This window comes from Anopheles gambiae, chromosome 2 (assembly GCF_943734735.2).
Source record: "Anopheles gambiae chromosome 2, idAnoGambNW_F1_1, whole genome shotgun sequence".
NCBI lineage: Eukaryota > Metazoa > Arthropoda > Insecta > Diptera > Culicidae > Anopheles > Anopheles gambiae.
In genome coordinates, this window is record NC_064601.1 from 18,864,480 (window position 1) to 18,888,866 (window position 24,387).

The window sequence follows — 24,387 nt, forward strand, 5'->3', positions numbered from 1 at the left end:
TGCTTATTTCACGTTAATTATATCATTCCACAATCACCGATCGTACAGCCCACTGGGGTGGAGTGTGCGCGCGACAGAACAGGTTCGTCGCTTGTGACGTCGCCCAAGTCACCCGAAGGGGTATTCTGCTCTGCTGCACGCTGCGTTTCGACCCGGGTTAAGATTCGAATAATATTGCTTTGAATTTTAATCGGCAAAAAACCCTCCACAGTTGACAGTTGTGCTGCAATTAATTAACCGTCCATAAATCAGGCGAGGTCAGTATGCCCTGTAGTGTTCGATACATGAACTATGGGATAGGGGTTGGTTTTAGCACCATGTCACTTGCCGCTTCCTGCAATCTGATCCGTTTGATGTGGAAAGGGATTACTTCGTCACAACAAATACGTCTGCAGGGTATGTTTTGACGTTGGCGGAGTCTATTGGAAAGCAGATCCTAACACACCGAATCACCCCAACGTCATGCTCTTGCTCATTTCCATTCCAATCACATATCAGCTTCCCGTAGTCAGCAACAGTTTCCGACGACTGCTCGATAAAACTGGTACGATAATCAAAACAATCAGGTAATAAGGCACTATAATTGCATAATTATAAATAGCTTGTCGGTGAATATGGAAGAACATGGTGTACGCGCGTTCCATTTGAACGTTGTGCGGAACGATCACACAATAACCATCGATCAGGGAATAAGGCCGCGAGGATCAAAGAGTTTATTAAAATGTCGCGCATTTCCGCCGTCAACACCAACACTGGTTTTTGAGGAAGGGGGATCGTTCCGAAATGACGTGATTCATGCGTTCTCACAACACACGAGTGACACGACGAACCCCAAGAGTGCGACGAGTTCTCCCCGAGGGCATCTTTAACCTTAATATCATTCCTTCGGATGCTTTCTGGTGAATGCTTTCTAATTATCCGGCAACACACATACACACAGTGCTCTTTTCCGTAAGGGATTTAAGATTTTCGAATTAAACCGTTACCGAAGGGGGCCGCACGCATACGTGTTGGACGAGCTGTTGAAAATAAAATATTACGCTGCGAGGTGGAATGAAAGGTGAGGTCAAATTGAGTTGACCCGATGCGCGTGAGAAGTGCTGCCAGGTTCCTGGATCTCACTTTCTTCCGTTAGATGGCTCGGTGCGGGGTCTGGTATATGTGGCTGCGTTTTTGTGCACTTTCAAAGTCAGCTAATAAAAATAGAAACAAACCTTCGTGCCTTTTATGACGCTGGTGGTTCCGGCAGGTTCGCGTGCGAATCGTACGATCGCAATCTCTTCGGACGGGGTGGGGTTGTGATCTAAGTCACATAAATTTATCGTCTACTCGACGAGTGTACAACAACCTCACCCCTTTGGGTGGGTGATAAATGTTATCCTTTGCGTAGTAGATAAACTTAACCGACGAGACGCTCGTGGATAGACGAGACGTTATTGGATTGCTTTCTTCCGGGCAGAGGATGTCAATTAATCCAGCGTGGCAATGTCTGCGGTTTCAGTATTTTAACGCGTGGGATTACAGTGCGTCTGTTGCGTCTCGTCTCGAAGATATGTGAATCGATGACTCTCACAAGCGCTTAGTTGCAGTTTAATGCTATTGCTGAAAGGAGGTCGCAGAAGTAGATGGCGACAAGAAATAACAAACCTAAAACGAGGGGCGAGAGAAAAGTCGCGACATACTTGGGGGACACGCGTGTGCTATCGCGCACATGGTGCTAATAATTTCGCTAAAAGCTTTTCGGGGGGTTAATTTTTTGTGCGCGCGGTGTTCAGCGAGGTGTGAGTGTCAAGATGACCGGTCGGAGTGGACCGGTTTTTCTGTTGGTTCCGAGGGTTTGTATGCTTAGATTGTTGCCGGGCGAAAGCAAGCTTGTCGGTGCTGTTCACCGCGCTGTAATGTTGCGCTTTCGTTCTTCTTAACGGTTGCAGGCGGATTTAGCTATTGCTGTGATTTGTGTGCCAAGTGGACCAGAATATGGGGTCGGAGAAAGTGAGCAAGACAACAAAGTTGTTAGCTGGTACGCCCACAATGCACAAAGTGCCGCGAGATCCAGTCATGTTTGGTAAGGGAAGAAAAACACACTCGACACGGGAAACAGGAAGAAGACTGCCGCCAACTCGAACGCATCATTTCGAGAGGAATTAATTAAAACAAAAACCTAATCACAGTATTTATCGCGTCCGATGGCGATCGATCGCGGAGGAGGAGAAGGTTTATCTGGCTACCCACCAAGCTATAAGCAAAAGCAAACGTCACGCGCTTTAATTACAAACCTTTGAAGCAACCGATCGATGCGAGCTACCGACCTGCAGCTAGGAGGAGCTTTGCCTTGTTATGTTTCTACTGCACATCATTTCACCAACGACCGGGATGGTTGTACCAGAATCGTCAGATTCATCGCTCGGTCCCTTTTTTGAGGTACGGAGCTCCGGAGAAGGCAGCTGAGCGGGCGAGGTAATAAATAAGTCACGAACTGTTTCAGCTCCATTTCTGCTGCACAAACAAAGCATTAAGTATCGATAAGATCGATAAAATACCACCTTCCGATTCGGATGTGGAAGAGGTAATGGACGGCATGCTGCAGCTAGCGCACACGCAAACCTCGGGAAAAACGAACCTCAGGAAACTGTTCAAGATATCGTCCTGGTGGAAATAAAAAAAAGCTGAATGACGTAGGAAATGGGAACCACGGTTTCACGATTGTTCAGCAGCAGCATCAGCAGAGACATTGGAAAGAAAGGTAATAAACCGGTAGAGGAGCAACACAGTGCCACACGCTGACGAGCGATGATAATGATGATAGGGTTGTGGGATGATCTAACACCCACGTACCATTACCGGTGCTGATTGCTCGGCTAGGATTATTATGCAATTGCAGAAGTAGGTTATACGCCGATGGACGATAGTGCGACGCTCGTAGAAGGGTCGACTCTACTATTGTGCATCCCTGGAATGCAACCCGCCAGCCCGCAAGAGTTCAATGCTTTCATAAATCTAGTTAGCCTTACCAGAATGGGTGAATGGTTTTAATCTTTTTGCTTTATTCCCAGGCTCCGTGAAGGTGGGAGAGAGATCTAGTGACAAGTACGCTTGTGCCCCGCTTTACACGATTGGTGCATTGTGACTATCCAATTCAAGCATGCGTGCACTGTGCCGGGATAATGACACGACGGCAAGAACCTCACCTACCGTGTATGTCGGTCTAGGTGAGGGAACGAATTAGAAAAAAAGAGACCCCCTCAGGCATGATATCATCAGTACGCGCACTGTATGCTCATAATGGTAAAGTCAGGTAGCGGTCGCGTGTGGGCAAAGCGTACCGGGAGCACAATGGCATGTGCAATTATTATGCGTAACGAATTACGGGATGAATGCGGGCTGAAGTTCTACGGTCTAAGGGTGTTTGGAATCTTGGAATCGACGGAATTCTGCGCACACATTGCACAATTATAGTCGATGCGGGACGACAACGTTGGTGCCGCTAGTGCGCTTAGTGTGCGCCCAATCGACCCCAGGAGAACCGAGGTCGCACCACGTTCAAAGAAGGCCACGTACGCGCTGGCTGTACCATAAATAATGCAGTAGAGTCAAATGCAACGGACACAGAGAAACAGAGAAAGCGGGCATTCGCAACTCGAAGGATCAATCTGAGGGGATATGGCTTGTTGCCTATAGATTCGTTCAATTGTGGGCACTATACCTCGACGACGAACCCCCAAAACGACCCAATTGCTATGTCCAGTGAATGAGACCCTGGAGTGAGAACTACATCTTAGCGCACTACACCTACCTCCGGGACGGTCGTTTCGTAGGGTGTGTTGATAAACATCGGCGGATTATCGTTGACATCCGACACTCGGACGATTATTGGAATGTTGCGCTTGCGACGCGTCGACCGCACCATGCAGGTTATCTAGATTCGGAACGAGAGCACGAGTGGGAGAGAGTACGAAAGCGAAAACGAAAGGGGCGATTTAGTGGAACTGTTTTCTGCTGTTGGCATTGAGCAAACCGAACGCCGCCTACCTGGAACACGATGTGGCTGAGATTTTCCTCGTCGCGATCTAGTGGATGGATCAGGCGCAAGGATTTGCCGTCGAGCAGGAAGGTCGGTTTGCCCTTTGGGAAGACCAGCTCCAGGGTGATGTCATCGGTCGGGTCGCCCGAGATCGGTAGCTCCGGTGGGTTCGTATGTTGCGCCACGGCTGGCAAAAAGAAACGAAAGGTACCAGAAAGGGTTAGTAAAGATCATCAGATGAGCTGCTGGAGCGGGAAAAAAGTGTCCCATGAAAAGGAGTTCTGCAGTGGGACGGCATCTCTGATCGGTTCAATGTGATTTAATGTAGGGCATCAGGGGTGTTTCATACTTTGCCAATTCCAATGTACGCCTTATATTCTAGTAATAGGCCCTGTTCGTTAGTTATCTTCAAAATTGTTTGAAGTATATAGTGCAACATAGAATTCATCAAAACTCGAAATCGGTATTTAACGTTACTTTGATATTATATCCTGTGTCATTACAAAATGCTATTCTGAAGTATTATAGACCGGCTGGAGTTGCTTCTATCATTACCTCAACCCCATTCCAATAGTGTAATATTCAATTTTATGGCTTTATTACGTCTGTGAAAGAACCAAACGCAACTGTATAATACTGGTATTCTTAGAGAACGTGAGGATCGAGAGGTACTAGATCATGATGCTCCAAATAGCAGGAATTACCGTTCCCGATTATTTTATGGGCCCAACCCAAGCATACAGTTGGAATCTCCGCGCATGCCGCAGCTTACAAGCACACACGAACACACCCGCAGGAAGCTCTAATTCTGATTAGTGCCTGCGGGGGCCAATAAGCTGCCCAACAGTGCAGCCGGAACGGTCACGAAGTGGTACGTCCACGAGCAACAAACAAGTGTACCATTACTCTACCCACCTACAGGGCAAATTTTAATTGATTGTGCCCGTTGTTGTTACTTTTTTGCCAACACATGGTGTGCCGCTTCTGGTCGGGCAAAATGGGTAGCAGAGCAAAGGAAAAAAGACTGTTTAACGTAAAAAAAAGAAAACCATTTCGAGTTGCAGCAAATGTGACTTTGGCCGACCGAAGGGATACTCTATCTGGATGCCCGATCCCGCTGCACCACCTGTAGCTTTTAGCGGGCTTTGCCTGAAGGGGACAATTGCGTACTAAAGTTACCGTACCGTCGTGCGCAAGAGTGCTTGAGTGAGGCGTATTACCGCAAGATCCTTCGTGCGCCCGAGGATACGAGTAAGCGCACGCGTAAAAAAACGCAAATATGTCTATTTATGCTTAAACGAACGGGCATTTGGGAGCTGTTTGTCCGTTTCCATCTCTTTCCCTGTTCTGTATTTAAATAACACGCACAGCCCGCTAAGTACACTTACAGCTTCCCCGGCTTTCCTCAATGTCCAGTATGATGCTGGACTGGCCCGTTTCCACCTCGCACAGTTGTTGCTTGCCCTCGACGCCGGGTAGAACGGCACAAGAGGTCACGAGAAGTATTGCCAGCAGCAACAAGCTACCGGCCGGCCGGACTGTTGCTTGGCCCAGAAAGCTGGTCACCATCATTACTGAATGCTGCGTTCTCGACCGTTCTGGTAGCCGATCGTGCCTGTTGTTGTGCTGTTGCTGCTGCTGCTGCTGCTGGTCCCGTTTCGTGACGATCGATGCCATCGATCGAGCGGCCGTGTTGCTGCTGATAGTCATTTCCGCTGGTGTCGCCGCGTCCGGTCGCGATGTCACGCTGGCTGGCCTGTCGGTGTGCTTCCCGTGCGAGCGTAGCCACCGCGTCTAGCAAAAGGGAAAGGTAGAACGAAAACGTACGAATTAATTAAAGACGTAAAAGCAGAAAGAGCAGGTGGAAGGGAAGAGATTGGATGCAGGATTATAGGTGGCAGTGGGTTTTCGATTGCAATGTAAGTAGCGAACGGTGTGCCGCTCTCAAATTATACATTCATATACGCGGGCCCGATAATGTGGGACCTCCGCGAGCGCTGTGCTCTATCACCGCGCCTACGTAAATCCTTGGACAGACCACGCGGCGCTCCGTGGGAAACGAAACGGGGCTCCATGTTTCACCTGTGTTGTTGAAAATGGCGAGCCTGTGTATGTGTGTTTGTGTGTTTGTGGATAACAAGTACGCGTACCACCAACAATTAGTGATACGTTTAATCAATTAACATACTAACTAGAACTAACAAAGCAATTGCCATTGTCGGTGCTTGTCTCTTGGCGGGCGGGATCAAATCGTGAGGCAACGCTTACTATTTGCATAACCGCCCTTCGCCAATACAACGGACCGGTACGGGGAGAAAGCATCGTGGGATGCAGGGAAGTGGTTCTGTCCGTATCGGAACGATTAGGAAGATTAATAGGGCGAGGAAGAAAATATGGTAATTCCATTTCCGCTCGAGCCTGCCGCAACGCAATGGGATTAGTCACTCGAGTACGCGATCACCTGTCGCTGGTGTGTCGCGGTGTCGGGTGGTTAAATGTCATTTATTCTCTTTCTTCTTGTGGGTGGTTTGGTATTTGCTATGACTCAAAATGGAAGGGATAAGAGATTTAGCCCACACTTCTCAGAGTGGTATGAGGTCAAGTTTCTTTGCAAATCTCTCAGACATCACTCATCAGCTTCTGGTTGCTTTCAGTGTTGAGTGATTTTTGACAAGAAAGCAGGCGGAATAGAATTAACTGATTGATTACCAGAAATCTCCGAGAAGAAAACGTGAAAATTAATTACATAGTTACTCAACATAGTTACTCAACATAGTTACTCAAAAAAGAAAAAATCAAACCACTTGTCCACTATCGAATGATTTGCACCTTAGTGGTGCAATGATTTTTACAAAAAAGTTGAACATTGCTGGTTGCTGGTTGGATTATCTCTATGTTTTCAGTATAGTTTCTGCAACCCTGCACCCAGAATCTCACGCGTGTTATCCATCCAAACACATGCGCGAAATATCGATCGTGTACGTAGCAATGTGTCGCTGAGGTTATCGATCAGCACAGGTCGAACGATGTTGTGCGCCGGGCAATCTGAGTCCTAGAAAAAGGTCCAGTTTTTTTTGTTGTTTGCTGCTCGGTCCACTCCTCACCCGGTCGCACGCTCACGAGTGCACGATTTGGCCAAATGAAGCCGACAACGAGATAGTCGCCTCCGCAAGATTAATGATTTGCGTAGTTGGGGCTCGCCTTTGAAACGCAACGAAGGCGCGCTCAATGGGGATTGGAAGAATCGAACAGGATCGAACCGATTGGGGTAATTAAATATTCAAATGCACCTTGCAATCGGGTGTCCCATTCATGGTGGGATAAAATTACACCTGCCAGAAAGGGGCGGAACGTGGGGCTCGTTATTACGGAGCGGGAGCATGGGGCAAGATTTGGAGCAGTTTTTGAAAAATAGGCTCGTCCGTTTGTGGAACCTCGCGGCTGGAGTGTGCTTTCGATTATTCAAGCGTGCTAGGGTGCAAGGGGAGGCTCGGTCCAAGAGAGCACGCAGCACTACGAAAAACCCGGGCCTGCCATGATTGTGCACACGGTGTAACAGGCGCACCGAGATGCTTGGTGATAGATTGCAGGCGCTCCGTGTTTGCTTCCATACACGGGCATAAAGATAAAGCACCAGCAGGCCGCTTGCGCCCGCGTGTGTTCGGTGAAATGGAACATAAATTTTGCATTTGCCAGTTTCGAAGCCGGACAGAAGAGTGGTCGAATCAAATTCGCTTACGCAATGCCGCGCGAACCCGATCGGGAACTGCGATCGGTGCCGCCGTAGCTACCCGGGAAATGTGTGTGTGTGTGTTTGTGTGTTGCGTTTTGCGGTGCAGTCGAAGATTTTCCCCATCGATACACTGCGCGGTGCTGGGCTGGTGTGGTGGACAGTTTGCGGACACTGTGCAACAAGTGCAACCGAGCAGCCGGGGGGAGGTGAGATTCCCATGTTCGGTCTACGCCGAGCTGGGCTCCGGTTCTCGCTGGAATGTGGCATGCATCGCGCTAATAAAAAGCAGAGTAACGACCAAAAACTGATTTGCCCGAAGCGCATTTTCGGTATGCCGATGGAAATGTGGGTTTGACCTGGGTGAAAGAAAGTGGGTGGAAAATGGGGGGGGCATAGTATCCGTAATCTATCCCCGGACACGTTTAACGAGCGAATGTGTCCTGCCTCCGTTTAGTCCCCTTGTTTTTTGCGGCACTTTTTCCATCCATTCCGTTCTTTTCTCACTCCCAGCGGTGCTCGGGAGAAGCATTTGCGAGGCTCATTACGTTAGATTGATCCCGTTCTTCCTGGCTCGGGACCAGGACAAAAAAAGAAAGACAGCAAAACAAAGCCTAGGGCGTCCGTCGGATCGACAGCAGCCTGCTTAACCTTTCTTAACCGCGGCTCGGTATCCTCGGGGGCTCCGAAAGGGTGGACTTTTTGTGCCATTATTTATGGCCCAATTTACCCAATCGTCGTTAATAATAATACCTCGTAAATTATTTCCCCATCCCGCTCCTGTTCTCCCTTTCCCAAAGGTACCGCCAGTTTTGCGTAAATGTGAACCAAATTCATTCTCCCGCTTGGAGGGTTATTTTTGTGTATAACTTTTTTTTTTTTGTTACACCCTTTGCATCACGATCCAGAAAGTTTGTCCTCTACCATTTTGCCATTCTGGCCCACTGACACTCCGGGGCATTTTTTTCTCGATCGAGAATTGGTCCACTTTTTTGACGACTTCATTAGTGGTCCCCTGCCTAACAGTTACAGTGTGGAGGTTCTCTTTCGTCTTTTAAGCTTATTTTCTTAGCCCTTACTTGATGTCAAATGCTTTGTGGTCGCAAACGGGCCACACACACAGATTGTAGCCCCCCAAAACCCAACCCAATGCACCGTAAACGATGAGAGCCCAAGCACTAGCTTCCTGCTTCAACTCTGTACATCGAAAGCAAAATGTTTTATTATTGCGTGTAATAATGATTACGGCAATGATTAATTGTGAAAATATTCTGCAACCACGCCAAAATACCACCGGTTTCTTCGTGTGAGTTGTTGAGAATTCGTTATCGACGACACTGGGCGAGCAATGCGGCCACAAAACGGGATGAGCAAAACAGCAAAGATGAGAGAAAGATACGGAAAACATGAAACAAAAAACACGCGTAAAAAAAACCCCCTCAACACATTGCAAGCGGTTATGCGCTATTGTTGCTGGCAAAACATGAGCACAAACCTCTTCGGGCGGGACCGCCAGAGATCGATCACCCATTTATCATGCACCGAAAGCGCGAGAAGATGCGCTTACATTTTCACCTTCTCCCGTTTGAGGCTGTGTGTGTGTGTGAGCGCGCGCATCGCATTGCGCCGGAACCGGTTATGGTGAGTGCGTTTGGGCGATTTTCCCAATTCGCCAGAGGATGCATCGGCCGGCCCTTGGTGCGGTGCGATGCGTCATTTGGAGCGCGAATGGACATAAATTGTGACATTTATTTATTGGTCCCGTTCTGGTGTCTCCCACTTCGCTCCCACGGGACCACGGGAGGTGTGAGGTGAATGCCGTGTTTGATTTAGTGTGTGGACCACTCGGTGAACGCCCGGTGCAGTGTTGATACGTTTGCGAACCCATCCTTTAGCGGTGTAGCGTAACATGACACGCTGCGACGCGGGGTGTGTGTTTGCGTGAGGCGAGAAGGGATGATTATGATCGGTGGTTTGATGCACGGCGGTGCAAGGTGCTGAGAAGACATAATCTTGCAGCCATAATTGCGCCACTCAATCATTAACAATTATGACTGTGGCCGAGTGATAAGGCTGAAGAATGATTGTAGATTAAGTGTTTTGATAAAATGGCATTCCTAGATGGGAATGGATTAGACAGGTTTACAACTGGTGAGCCGTCATTAATCATTTGTGTAACATGGTTGGAGATCGTGTGCCAACGACAAACACGTTTCATCTGACGCAAGGTTTAATTTGACCGTTGACAATTTAATACTATAATTACACTAATATTTGAATAAATGAGCTTGTTGGGAGTGATTAGGGCTTAACAACTCCGCGTTTTAAGAGTTTAAAATTTTGTGTTGACCTCTGGCCATTGCAAAACATACACTTAAATGGCTAAATGCTAAATGTTTGTCAGCGATTGCATATTAATGCTTCATGGATTTCGCCTACGGCGTTTCCCTTTTCCAACACTATTAACAGCCGAGGAAAGCGAACACCGCATGTTGGAACGTGTTCGATTTTTCACCTGCTCCGAAGGACTGCGACTGAGGATGCTTGCGGGATCGGGTGAGCTGTTAAGATCGTGATTTTTATGCGTGCTTTCGTGTTTTTTTTTATCTTTTATATACACCCCGACGACCCATAAATAATGCATAGAAAACTTCCAAATGACAACAACTTGTTAAATCAATTAAAACTCGTTTTCACTTCGTCCCGGCGAATACCGACAACCCCTTAGGAGGTCCCCGCCTTAAGGTCCCGCCTAGCGCACTGCACAACCAGCCAATGCTCGCTGCCAAAATCCTGTGGGCCGCGCTACTCGTCTGGTTTGCGTGCGTACTGGCCCGTTTCCCATCGATGAATCGTTTGGTGCCAGCTTTTGCGACCGGCATCTACGGGTAGGCGAATCGCAACAGATACACAGACGCACAGTGCCAAAGGGGCAACCGATGAGATCCCAGCGTCTTTCATTCCGGTTTGCATATGCGTGCGTGCCCCCGGATCTATTTTCCCTTCGCTCTCGGCCTCTGCCAGCTGGAGTTCTCTACTGAGTGATGGGTTTCGCCAATCCGCCAACTGCCAGGGAAGCCCGTGGCCGCTGCTTGGGCAGCAGCTTGGGATGGATAAAATGTTGACTCGTTTGTCAGTTCCAGGGAATGTACAACCTAAACCGACGTAACGAAGCGAGCGTAAAACAGGAAGAAGGGATGAGAGAGAGCAAAGGCTTCACAATTTGGGGGGATTGCTGCCAATCCACAATGGGCAGTTTAGAACAAATTTCGGGATAAAATTATTTTTGCAGAAATTGTTAGTTTTTATCGTTTGTAGTAAAGTGTTATGATATTAAATAACATTTTATATGTAGTTTGCATCCATACCACCAGGTGGCGCTACATAAAATAGTGTTTTAAGGGATCTTTGCTTTGTTTTTTTTTAATTTTGTGTGTTTTTTTTCTTGTATTTGTTGTTTCTAATAGTATAAACCATTTTAAAATATACTGTGATGTTCCATAATATATGAACAAAGCATAATAATTTTGAATAAGATAATATTTTCTGCTTTGTATAGGACAATTGTAGCTAATTCTCATCACTTTTACTCACAGGCAGTACAAATATTAAAAATGTACATATACAACCTAGGTGGATGCTATTACAAGCTCCTAACGTCTAGTTCACATTTCTAAAGACATGAATAAAGGCATTTAAATACAGTGGAGCGCCGTTTATCCGGGTACCTTTTATCCGGCTTTCCGTTTATCCGTGCTGTTGAGAAATGACAGTTCAATACAAAAATGACATTGGGTTATGAGGAGGATATTTGAAATAGCGGTTATAAGAGCACATTGTCATAACAAAAAACACTATAATTCATAGCAAATTTTAAAAATTCTCTTTCGGAAAACATGAAGTTAATAAAAACTGGGTTGTTTTTATCAAAAAATAAGAAAAATTTCCAAAAAAATAACCAGGAATTGGTGATAAAATATATCATTTGACTCATTATCCGTGTTACTCGCTTATCCGGGCGAAGCTAAGTCCCGAGAAGCCCGAATAAACGGCGCTCCACTGTAATTAGATAGAGCAGGTACATTGAAATAAAGTAGTTCTCAAATTCGTAATGAAAAGCTGCACATATTTTTTGTCTTTAAAGGTTAAAATTTTAAATCTGTTGTTTAAAAAAATAGGAATTACACATTTTCCTGGGCATTGATATCACACAATATTCATCCAATACTTTTCCAAGTCCTGAACTGCCTTCAGAAGGGATAATAAAAATAAAAATCTGATGTTCTTGGTTTTACAACTATCTGAAAAATCAGAATTCAACTATAGCTACAAACAAAGTATTTACTTAATTTGTAAAGTTAAACCCTGTCTTTGTTTTAGTGTGTGTAGCTACTGATATTGAACTAGTTAACGAATCAGAGTAATACAGCTCATTGTACAAAATGTCCTTCTGAATGCATTTTCTTTCTTGCAAAATATTCTTTGTAGCATATTCCCCTCTATCCTTATACTTAGTTTGTCATGACTTTTGGGAGTTTCTTTTCCCAAAACGGCAATAGAAGCTCGAGTATTCATAATATTTTGCTGTTATGCGTATAGTTTTAACATTATTTTCCTTACATCCGTCTATAATCTGGAGCAGTACCAAAAGGTGTTTGGTTCTGATTTGCTTCATTATATTTAATAATAAAGTCAGCAATACGGCTGATGCCGTTCTTTCTGAATAATAAATTTAATAATAAAGTTAGGTCAGAATATACATTTACATATTAGATAAGCACATGAGCTGAAACTAAGATACACAGCTTCGTAATGGATATTAAAAGTGATCAAAAGCACGTAGAATATATTTTTGTAGAATACACTAAATACGCTACACTAGGCACCTATGGAGCCGCCTAGTTACGCATGTGTCTGTTTTTAGAAAAGTTGATATGAAAAAACTTCAATAAAATTTGCGTTCGCAAACTTTCGCAGAATATTTCTTCACAGATTGATAGTATATATATTACACTATTATGCGACATATATGAGACAACGCCACTCTACGCCACTTCCATAATGGCATCAAGTCAAAAATTAAAATGATGAAAATTTTCGGGAAGTTTTTTCAGTTATTATCGTATATTTTTGCAAAAAAATAACATAACTCAAAATCTTTAATATATTTATAAAGCTGACTGAATATCCTTTTTAAAATGTCTAAACTTATCAAAATCGATTCATATTTGCAAAAGTTACAAAGGTTCAAAGTTATCCAAAAAAGTGAAAATTTTTCTGCGTTTTTTTAACAATTCTCGACTTTGAGAGGTCTTTTCTAGAGAACCAGAAAAGATAAAGAGCTTATATTTGGTATTTTTCTTAGTTTAACCCTTAGTATTAAAACCTATTATTTGGAATTGCGCTATTACAAAGTTGATTTTTTGAATTTCATCCCGGCAAATGCCCATTGTGCAATCGGATGAAGGGCAACGTGTAGTCTGTACCCCCACCGGGTGCCGACCTCCGGGTGGTACGCAAATTAAACAATCCACCGGCGAAGAAACGGGCACCCCAGCACCACAGTGTCAAATGTGTCTCCTGCATGTGGAGTGCACTTTTCATTTCATTTTATGACCCGGTCGCTTCTCTGCCGGACCTTTTCCGGGGTTTCGGACCCTGTTCCGGGCTGCTTGCTGTGCCGTGCGTTGGTCTTCTCCCAGGTCGGTTAATCCTATCGCTGCTTCTCTAGCGCGGTTTGTGTTTGTCGATTGGGCACACTTGTTTTCTCCTTGTATGGTAGCAGCAAGAGCAGCAGCAGCAGATACGGCATTTAGTGCGCGTTGCGACCACTTCCTGACCATGGTTTGTTGGAGCTGGAGTTGTGTTGCTGTGTGCCAGTGTGCTGTGTCGTGTGGTGCATGTCGATTGGATTATTTATTTTATTTTTCCATTTAATTAGATGCACTTGGGCGATTGTTTGGCGGGTTTGCGTTGCGTTTTTCGCATGCCTGAGCGAAAAGCCCTGTAATGAGGTTTGAGCGACAGATTTTCATCGCCGTGCCCCAAACGCGGGAGGGCAAATGTCTAGCATTTGGGCACCGAACATCAGCACCAATTTCTCTCTACTTTCGGTCTAGTTTTAATTGATTTTGCTTGTAACGTTCCAGACACAGACACACCGGGAAAAGCATTCCAGTTCCATTGCCCACACAAACAACCGCACACTCCGCTCGCTCACCGGGGGTGGTAAATGTTTTGACATGCAGACATGAGCCACCATCGAAGCCACTTTCAGGACCGGGTTTCAATTACAGCTCGGTCCGCTTGCTCTTGCTAATTATTGATCGAGCAACGATGCAAACACGGCGGTCCGGCTGGTTGGCTTGTGTTTTGTTTTTGCACCCAGTTTGAGCGCTGCCACACGGGTGAACCGATGGGTGATGTTACCTGCTTATGCAAGGCAAAGGGAATTAGTTAAAACACAGGAAGGCTCCAACCGAACCAGATCGAACGCTGCTGGATGTCCCGATAATGAACCGGCACGATGATGATTAAGACTCACCCGGGTCCATCATCAATCCAGTCGATTCCTTTCACCGCGTTAGCAGAGCTCTAACTGATCGGTTCCGGGGCACCGGGATTCGTCGGTTTTGTGCACAACTTCTCACCAATTCGCGCGTGGTGGTGACAGGAAATGTATTTTCACATCGTTAGGATTGTGGTAAATATAAAAAAAAGGATTGCAGAAGAAAAAACTATCTGCAAACTGTTCAGCCAGCATCGCTCCTGAAGACGATCGCCTCGGTACGGTGCGGCGTAAAATATGCATCCCTGGTTCGATTATCCAATGCTGAACTGTGTTAATTTATCTTCACTCATTTAGCAACCTTTCACTCGCCATATGCACGTGCAAAGTGTGGAAAGTGTAGGCATGCAAACAAAAAAGAGCTTTACTAATTTACACCCCATTGCTGACTGGTGACTGGTCCAAGGAGTTCGTCGCTGCCGCTTGCGTTGAAGTCACTTGTTTTAATTGTACGCTTTAGGCTTGCCGGGAAGCTGTACTTGGGAGCATCTTCACAGTGTGGCTGCGGCAGTGGTTCGAAAAATGCAACATCAATTTTACACCTCCTGTCTTCCCGCTCCCTTTCTCAATCTCTCCTCGCGTGATCGATGATGACTACTTGTCCATCGCCACTGACTGACACAGCGTCTACACTCACTCGGGTGAAACGTTTCTGGCGACGTGTTGCGCGGCTGTGTGTCGTCGCCCTGTCGTTCGTTATGTAAATCGGTACCACAGCACCGATCGCAGCACAGTCATCAATTCTAGACTTTCCCCTTTTTTCTGTAAGCGGGCAGCCTCGGAGACGATCTGGGCGGGACGGGACGATACCGGTAAATAAATCACTCTCACTTTGCCGTCGCCTTCCGGAGTCCTTCCCGGTCGTGCTATCACTGTCAATCAACTCTCTGCTCAGGTTGGTTGTTTCTATTTTTCTTCCCACTTCTTTGCTTACCGTTAGGATGGGCTTGACATTTATTTCCCCCGGTCGAGAGATTCATTTGAGTCGGTGAAGACGGGCACACCCGCCGATGTCTCACCGGTCTGAGGCGGTAGTTTACAGTTGCCTTGGAATAGTTGCAACGGTGGTTTCAAGATCGTGCAGCAGGCTCGCACGCGCGCTGACTCATTGCGTTGCAGGAACTCTTGTTAAAGTAGCTTCTAGGCCGGTTGACTGGAAGCAAACCAGGGTCACAATGGTGGGATGGTGCTGGAAAGCAGCCGCAAAGGAAACAATGGACAATTCTTCTTTTCCTCGCCGCGAATGGTTGGGTCACTTCCCCATGGTTGGTTGACTCATCCCATCCAGCAGACGGCAAACATCGACCGCTCATCATCTTCGAACACCACCATTCAGCACAAGCATTGCTCGCATTTTCATTCAAACATCAAGCAATTGCTTGCCCTTCCCCGTCCCCGTTCCACCCTTTTTTCTATCACCAAGCGCCAGTTTAGTGTGCAGGGCTGCGTTTCGGTATCACGACGATCGCATTAAATAAAATTAGCCTTTACAGCATGCACATAAACCACAAACCAACCACCCGCCCGCGAAAAGCCTTGATCAAAAGCAATCAGAATTGCTTTTGGGGCTCGGGACGCTCGGTAGCGTACCGCTTGGCGTTTCTTCCTTCTCCTTTTGAACCATTTCTAAGGTCTCAGCAAAAGCAGAGAAGGGCGGGGAACAAAAAAAAAAAACTAGGTGCGTTCGGAACTGGCGAGCTTTCGGCGCCAATCGCACCAATCGTCGGCGCCAAACAATAATCGGTCCGAAAACGTGGAACGCGCGTTCGTTGAAGACTAAATAATAATACTTACGCCGAAATTGAAAGTGATTTATGATGACGTTGCGCGCCCGAGTGTCGAACGGCGCGGGAACTTTGGAGGTTTCCGCACCGATCTAACCTCCTGTTTGATGCCCCCCCCCCCCAAACCGAAGCTACATAATATCTTGCCTTGCGTTCGTCGTACACAATCGGTTCGGTTTACTCTAATTGTGCGCTCCGCCAAAGGTTCAACCCTTTTAGCGGTGGTGCAGGGCTCGCCTTAGCGTTTCGGGGTGAAAGGGCACAATGGTGAGGCAGCGAAAATGGTGTCCAATTTGGCGGTGCCTAACGCTCTACACGAATGGGTCACCCCTTTGTACGCCGTCGGGGGTTGGGTGATGCTAAAATGTCAGAACTTTAACGATAACGATCGTGCACGGTTGTGTCAGCTCGTCTACCCGTTCGGTTGGATATGGACGATGGAGAAACAAAAACAAAAATCATACCGGCTCCGTGTGTCTGCAGTCGCTAGTGGTTCATCATGCTGTCGGGTTCAAAGATTAACGGCTTGCGGTGAGCCCCGATTGCAAAATCTCTATTCGCCCCGTACGTGGCATGTGAAGAGCGTACACACCATACTGCAACGCATAATCCATCGCTGCAGCGATGTTTTCATTTTCCACCAATCAAACACTTGACCCGACAGCTGGTGGCGAGACGTCAATGGGTCCTGTGCCTGCAGGTTACATACCCGCAAACGTTGAACGGTCGTCCCAGCGATTGGCCCATGTTGATTTAAATGCTCCAGCGAGCGGCAGCATTCCGGTAGCTGCGGAATGGAATCCGTTTCCCTCGCTTCGGGGATAAACATCTTCAACCGAAACGCCGAAAACGCTCCGACTCCACACTCCACTTTCGATTGGCCGATGGCCACAAATGCCAGCAGATCGCTCGCATGCACCAACCGATAAACTTTCACTCCCCGAACCGATGGATGGATGCGGTACCGGGAGGCGGAAGGTGGCATGCAGCAACCATTAAAACCATCATGACCCAGCTAAAACCGATCGAACCCGCGCTCGGGAGGATGGGTTCGGGTTTTCGCTTTCTGCAGTAGCCATAAAACAAACAGCGAAAACTCTCGATCGCATCTTCCGCGGAACTTCGTCGACGATCTCTGTCCGCTGGTCTGGAATGTTTCGACGTAAGCTTTTTCGTTTTTTTTCTCTCTCTCTATTATCAAGTACAATCTCTACCCGTGTCTGCTGCCGTCAGCGTAAGATCGAGCGTGGAGAGTTTTGAAGTGAGCGAAAGAAGCGAGCCTCGTTGAAGTTGGTGCAGCGCCGACAGTTCGAAGGTGATCGATTGATGGTGAGAAAAGTGACGAACATTCCATCCTCAAGCCTGAAGTGATAATAGTTAAAACATTTTTCAATAATGATATTCGTCATTATTGACGAGTATCAAACAGAAGAAGAAGAAGAAGAAAAACTTAATAATGTATCTTCCCAGCTCGTTTGCGGGTTTGTAAATGTAATGGCGCTTTTTCCATGCCAGCGTCTCGTGGCCAGTATGGGGACAGAGATAAAAAAAGAAACCCCTCATCGGAAGAAAAAGCTTTCCTCGAACCACCACCGAGGGTTCACGAAAGGGGTAGCAACCATCGAAAATGCCACCACAAAACATGACCTCAATCGTAAAACTGGTTGGGACGTTCTTATTATCGGGCGCTTTCGTTTGCGGCGCAAATTAAGGCCCGACGCATCGGTCGTCGATCGAGCGAAAGCATATGGGCAACAAAACAAAAAAAAAAACTGTGCCAGGAGCATAAACATTCTCCCAAAAAGCACGAGGAAAAAAAATGAAAACAAAAATCTGTGAGCCCCGTTTGGGATATGGCGGAAGAGAAAATGAACTGTCCAAGCCTACCTCCCGACGTCGGCAAACAGAGAAAAATCGGACATCCTCCTGCCGTGGTGGGGACCCGTGGGGCATAATCTGCTTTTTACCATCTTCGCTCCTGCCAGCCACGGCACGAAAGAATCGAACGTCAATATGAGTTGGCCTACTTTCGCTTTCCATCTGTGTTTTGGGCCACCATCACGTGGCAGGGGGAGGGCGAATAGATTAAGCGAAGAGTTAACCCATCCCGGGGGGGTTGCAGGGATGATAAGGCTTTTCGTACATTCGATTAAATGTGGCGCAGCTCCTTACCACTATCATCCCTGGTGCCATTGGGGGAAGGTTATTTCTTTTCCAAAAGGTAATTTATTTCTCTTTTTTCCCGCTTCAATCACGTCCATGTAACACGCTCTGACGTTTTTTTGTTTGTCGCATGTTGATTGTCTCGCTGCTACTGGGTGCGTGTGCCGAAAATCCGGTTCCATCATATCGATAACTACTCCCGCGACGCCACCTCCTGCGCGTGCACTTTCCCGGAAGCAAGGAAAGGGATGATTGAAGTGAAAAGGAACAGCATCGACACTTACACACTTTTACGAAAAAAGGGGTTGGCTTCCAAAATCAATCCACTGATTTACACAGGCAGCTACGCGGGTGCTACGAACAACAAAAAACACACATACACACACACGCAATCAACGAGCCAGCAGATCTCCAACTCCCTTCTGGTACGATCTCACCACTCTTTTTGGGTGAACTTTGAACGCTTAAACACGCGAAAAAAAAAGAAAGAAGGACGGTTTGGTGTTGATTTATGATTGTGTTTGCACGTGTGTTTGTGTATGTTTTCTACCCTTTTGGTGCAACGTGAGAAAGCTGAATTTATGTGACCATTTGATGGGCGTACAATAATTTGCCAAAAAAAAATCCGGCTCTCGCTCCTCGAAAACGATCGTTTTATTCGCCAATTTTGTGTGTGTGTGTGGAATGGTGCTACCGTACGTGCTGCTTTGTGTATTCTTTTCTGTCCGTCCGTTTTTTATGTATATGTTTTCTTTTGCCGTTCGTAATGCAAATATTGAACCAACTCCCGTACGAGATTGTGTCACGTTACTCCCGCCGCTGCTGTAAGCAGAAGAGGTAGGTGGAACAATTTACCTTTCCATCACACAACCGATCAGACCATAAGGGGGTTGAGTGTGTGTGTGTGTGTGTGTGCGCGTTAAAATCGAAGCGAAATTTATCGCATCATAAATCATCCATCCAACTTGTGGGAAAGAAGCGGGTCGCCGGGCTGGATTGCAAATTTTATGCAATTCAGACGTCGAGGCCGTGTGTTGTATCTTTCACTCCTTAAAAATAACCTAAATCTCGCGCGTTTAACTGTCGTTCACGCTACGGGCTCATCGCGAGGATCGCGCGGGGATTTCACTTTTAAACCCTCAGGTACGATTGTCAACAGCACTCTTTTGGGGGAGCTCTTTTTTATTGGCGTGAGGTCAAAACCACACTTATCGCAACTGATCGCCATGGCCAGATTGTCCAGCGCTCCCCGGAACGGAACATGGGTCAGGTATAAATACACAGTAGTAAAACTGTACTGGTGAGGAGAAATAAAAGCTTATCGAGATATTTGGCTCGCCAAACGAACCCCGAAACATGCACACAAGTGCTGACCAAAACATGCATGCTCAATGCGATGGACCGATTTCGGACGAAGCGACCAACTTCTCGCGGTCGTAGTTAATCGTGCCCTGTTCGTTTATCGCGATTACCCGGACGGTTCACCCGAAGTGAGTGAAGATTCCATCGCTTTCGTGTTTGTCCGGGAGTGTTCCATTCCACCGATCGCACCACCACGGACACAGGACACGCCGAGCTGTGCTTCCTTTCACCCGCCCCCCACGCTCGACAAGGGCAGCTTAAATACGCTTAAACTACATCTGTTCTCGCACCTTCGGGAATGGGGGGTACGCGAGGTCCGAATCAAAGCTATTCTCTTTCTCCGCCTCTCCTCCATCCCGCTCCCTTTTTTCTGGTTAACCCGCACCGGCAAAGGAAGGGAAATAGGGCGCCCGGGTGAGGGTGGTTTGCAATTTGCATGCTCCGCTGGTATTCCGTTAGCCGGGAAACGGAGGAACCCGCAGCGGGTGGCGGGAGCGTAATGCTCGGTCAGCGCGCCAACAATTTAAGCTCACTGCGGGTGTGCACACAGACATAGCCACACACACACACCCATGGAAATGGGTTCACCTGCATACCGGTCCGGCAACGCGCAACCGTAGCAGCCAAGGAATGTTCGCCTCCGTACACAATGGGACAGTGGGAAGGGACAGTGGATTGAAACACACACACACACACACACACACACACACACCCGTAAGGGCGCTTTGGGTGGCATTTTCTCCTGTGTTGGGAAGGGGAGCAACATTTAGGACAGTTTCTTGCAGCATCAAACGCACCCGGAGGGAGTAAGAATCGCAAGAAATAGCCCTAATGAACCCCTTTTCGGGTTCTTTGCCGGTACGCTAACGGTACGGCGGCACAATGCAGAGGGAGAGGAGAGCAGGGTGCACCGAGTGCTGTTTTCCCACTATTGTGCTGACATTAAGCCGCCGCACCGATGTGTTTGCACCTTGCAGTTTTGCGGTACGGCGTGCATTTGTAGAATGTTTTATCTGCCCTTGTGGAACACACGGTGGTACAGAAAGCGGGTGGAATATCCGATTGCAGAGAAACATTCCAGTTGTGTCCCAGTTCGCACTGTTCTTGTGTGTTTGTGTGTGTGGTGAAATATCGAATATCAACACCCAATGTGTTGTGTTTGTTTTGTTTCTGTCCTTTTAGTACAATCTTACGCAACCACAATTCGCGCCTACTTGGCCGATGCGCATCCCACGTGTGCGGACGCGATCGTACAAGGAAGCAACACCTGTTAGCTGTCAAAGCCGTGCGCCCACCTTGCTTCGTGCAAGCGCTTGTGAAAATGTCACTCATCGGGAAGGTGAGCCTCTCAGACGGATGCTCCATCCAATATCCCACGTGCGGGTGGATCGAAGCGAGATGCGACAATGTTTCTGCTTTCAAAAAAGCTCCCCAGTCGAACCATGTACGGGCGAACTAATCAATCAGATTGTGCAGATGCATCACACACGTTCCTACCTTTTCTTTCAACCCGCGGGTCTACCGATATATCCGTGCGTCTTCGATAGATGCCAGCAAAACGATATGCCACATTGAGCAGCACGATTGAGCGCTGTGTCTATGAGTAAGTGCCCATCGCACACCACCCCTGTGTCAACTTTGCCCGAACGCTTCAAGCCAAAGTGCAGTTACACCCGGTGCATGCATCAAAGCTGTGAATGAATTGTCGCGGAAGGAAAAAAAAACGTGCGCAAAACGTGAACGACACATGGAAGAGCGAACGCGCTGGCACGATGCGGCCGTTTGTTAATCAGTGTGATCGCGTTTGGTAGTCGCGATCAGCGGGCCGGGAGCGGGTGGCCGTGGCTCGATGCATTTTGATGTCGCGATAGCCATCAGTGCGGCCGGTGCCGATGAATGTCGCCTCGGTGTTATGGCAGCGCGCAAGTTGAGTGCATCAGTATCTTAGAAAGTCCGTGGCCCGCCAAGTGACACTGGATCTGGTCCGTCTGGTAAAAGGGAACGTGTGCGCTGCAACATTGTAGCAGGGCAGCAAGTTGTCATGTTGTTCACGATAATCATGACGTGTGGGGGGGGGGGGGGGGGGATCGGGTTTGATCGGGAGGAGAAAGGGCTTCCCGCTGCCCCGCACTATTGACTATTCAAATTTTCCCATGGATTGCATCTCTTACAGCTCCTAATTGATGGTAGTTTCCAATACATTGTATTACCCGCCGGAGCGATGGGTTAGTGCTGATATCGGGCGACAGTCGCGTTTTATGAATCACTGTCCACTGTGCACAGTGCTTATGCTCTTTGTTCGGTTGATGGCTTCTATGGTGTGGTGAACTGAATCAGATTATTGTAACGTTGTGTTAACATGTTTCGCGACTTATTGTTTAATATTGATCTTTTGTGTGACACATCGTTGTCTGATTAAAGAAAGTCAAATCTTTTGACTGAGTTAAACTCTCTGCCATGATCTCTAAGATGGAACACAGCACTTAGAAATTAACAGAATTAAAGAAGTTTCATGAAAGCAAAAAGGCAAATTATAATTATTATTAATGCATATTACCATCTCATTCCGATATATATGCGTAATAACGATCGCAAAACCATTACCGCACGATGGAAATGAAACTCCACACATGTTCAGCATACCCTCCACCAAGCGCCTTATCGACTGATCGAACCATACCGGAACATCGCTACGGACGGATCAAATTTCCTCCCAAGCCGAGTGCCAGGTCAGGCGAAACCCAAACCAAAACACAACAAGAGGTGAGCAAATGTAATTAGAAATCCATTTATCACTGTCACGAGCCACAAGTTGTACCTACATCGGCGAAAGACAAAACGGCAACGGCAGCCAGGCGATTCCGTACTGACCAGCAGAGCAATGATGAGGCCGTCGCAACGGACCTGCCCCAAAGCATCGGCGGGGCGAACAGAAAGAGAAAAAAACACACAGAACTGCTTCACTTTCTACCCATAAGCACACACCAGCGCGCTTTTGCCCATGCTCGCGTCATGTCTAGTGACCATTCCGCCGGCATTACGATGCCGGCGGAATGGGCAGGAAACGGGGGTAAAAGGTTTATTAATATTAATTTCTTCGTCTGATAATTGCTGTCTTTTTCCGCCTCGTTGTTTCGATCCGCGGACAGTAGGAAGAGGAGGGTGGGGGTGCCCTTTTTGTGTCTTTCTTTTTGTTTGAAGTCGTTACGGAGACGTGTTTACTGATCGCTATTGGTGGTGTACGTGTTGCGGTTCATATTTTTGCGTCTCCCGGCTCGTGCTGATCGACCCAAGCAACCCTAGAAACCTGTCCCCTTGTACCGCGAACGTATAGATACGTATCGGTTAAGTATGGGGTTCACCCGAGCAAAAGCTATCTTCGATCCCGCCGGGGCGATCGTAAATAATACAACCAATGGCGCGGTTCACATGGTTCGCAATAATCGAAAGGAGCGCTCATTTTCGGTTGAACGATTCGGTCGAACCGTCATTCCAACGAGCATTTAAGCTCCGTTCGAAATAATCCCAACAAATAAACACAGCTATTTGGCCAAAAATCGCTAATAAAGCTCAGCTTCACGGCTTTTTGGTCGTTTTCGGCAGACTTTGAAACAGGAAGCTGATGCAGTTAGCAGCTTTAATGTGCGTCTCTATGCTTCGAATAAACCTATACTAAAGGGGCAACATTTTGAGCGATTCGTTTTTTGTTTCAACACAAATAACAACAGACAAAAAAAATACAAATCGTCACAGTTCATTCAGCGGTCAGAGAAATTTATGAATTATATGCCAATGAGCTCGCTGTAGCGTTCCACCTGCAGGGCGTCTCAATACCCTCGAGGTAATAAAAATCCGAACAGGAAATGACAAATCTTTTCCAGCGCGGCGGCCGGACCGTGGTTGAGCATTTTTCGGTCAGCTTTGGTATAGTTTTGTCCTCCGGTCTTTTGTTTCTCCAGCTTTAATGTGGAGCCCTCATCGAACAGAGAAATGCATCGTTTTTGTGTGCTCGAAGGTTCACGAGCATAAAACCACGCTGCAAACAGTGACCGGCCAACCCTTGCCCAACATAGAAAGAGAGCAGAGCAAAACCTTCCACCTTTTATTTAACTTCCCCCACCCCCCCGAGCCAGAGGGTTTTGTGGGACATTTCCGGCCCTCGGCGTGGATTTGGTGGGTTTCGGTGGAATTAAATCGTATCCCTTTTCGAACGCGAGGCTTTCACATCGCCATAAAGCGGTGGGTACGAAATGTTTCCTACGGCTTTGCTGGTTCGATCGCTGCCGCGGCCATCCGGTCCAGCATACGGTGAGAATCGGGCCGCAGCATCGCAACTGCGCCAAGCGTTTTGCCGATGCCGCCGGTGGCGCTGCTGATGTCGCCCCGGCAAGGGGGAGTCGAAGGGGGGCCGATGGCAGTTCGGTGATAAACCGGTGGTGCACCACGGATGGTGTGCAAGAATACCCAATAAACGGGGCGGGTGTTGCAGCGTTCATATTTTCCCTCGTTTATGGTCCATTTTTCTCTATCTATTTGTGTGCAGGTGCTTGCGGTGGAAGGAAGTCCGGGCCGGTAGAACCCATTTGCTGCTGCTGGTACCATTTGATGCAACGTGTGGGAAAATTCCTTCCTACGTTTGCCAGCGATCGTTGTACAGGTAAGAAAATATGTTCTCGCCTGTTTGCAACATGTGATAAATTCAGAGCATAAGCAGAGACCAGGGAGCAGGCGGAACACGAGCGATGCAACACCTTCAGCC

The 24,387-nt window shown here is 47.3% G+C and overlaps 2 protein-coding genes across 2 annotated transcripts in view; one reads left to right on the top strand and one right to left on the bottom strand.

Annotated features, from left to right (window-relative positions):
• LOC3290597 (WD repeat-containing protein on Y chromosome) overlaps positions 1-24,285 on the top strand; it is a 94,639-nt gene extending 70,354 nt beyond the window's left edge. Inside the window, exon 4 of the mRNA XM_061648033.1 lies at positions 24,172-24,285. Coding sequence (XP_061504017.1) covers positions 24,172-24,204 — 33 coding nt within the window. The 3' untranslated portion in view covers positions 24,205-24,285. The remainder of the gene's footprint in view (positions 1-24,171) is intronic.
• The window catches only part of LOC1273658 (cadherin-99C), a 149,284-nt gene that overhangs the window by 55,235 nt on the left and 69,662 nt on the right, over positions 1-24,387 (bottom strand). Inside the window, exons 3-5 of the mRNA XM_061648032.1 lie at positions 5,410-5,815; positions 4,030-4,208; positions 3,794-3,916 (exon numbers count right to left, since the gene is read on the bottom strand). Coding sequence (XP_061504016.1) covers positions 3,794-3,916; positions 4,030-4,208; positions 5,410-5,815 — 708 coding nt within the window. The remainder of the gene's footprint in view (positions 1-3,793; positions 3,917-4,029; positions 4,209-5,409; positions 5,816-24,387) is intronic.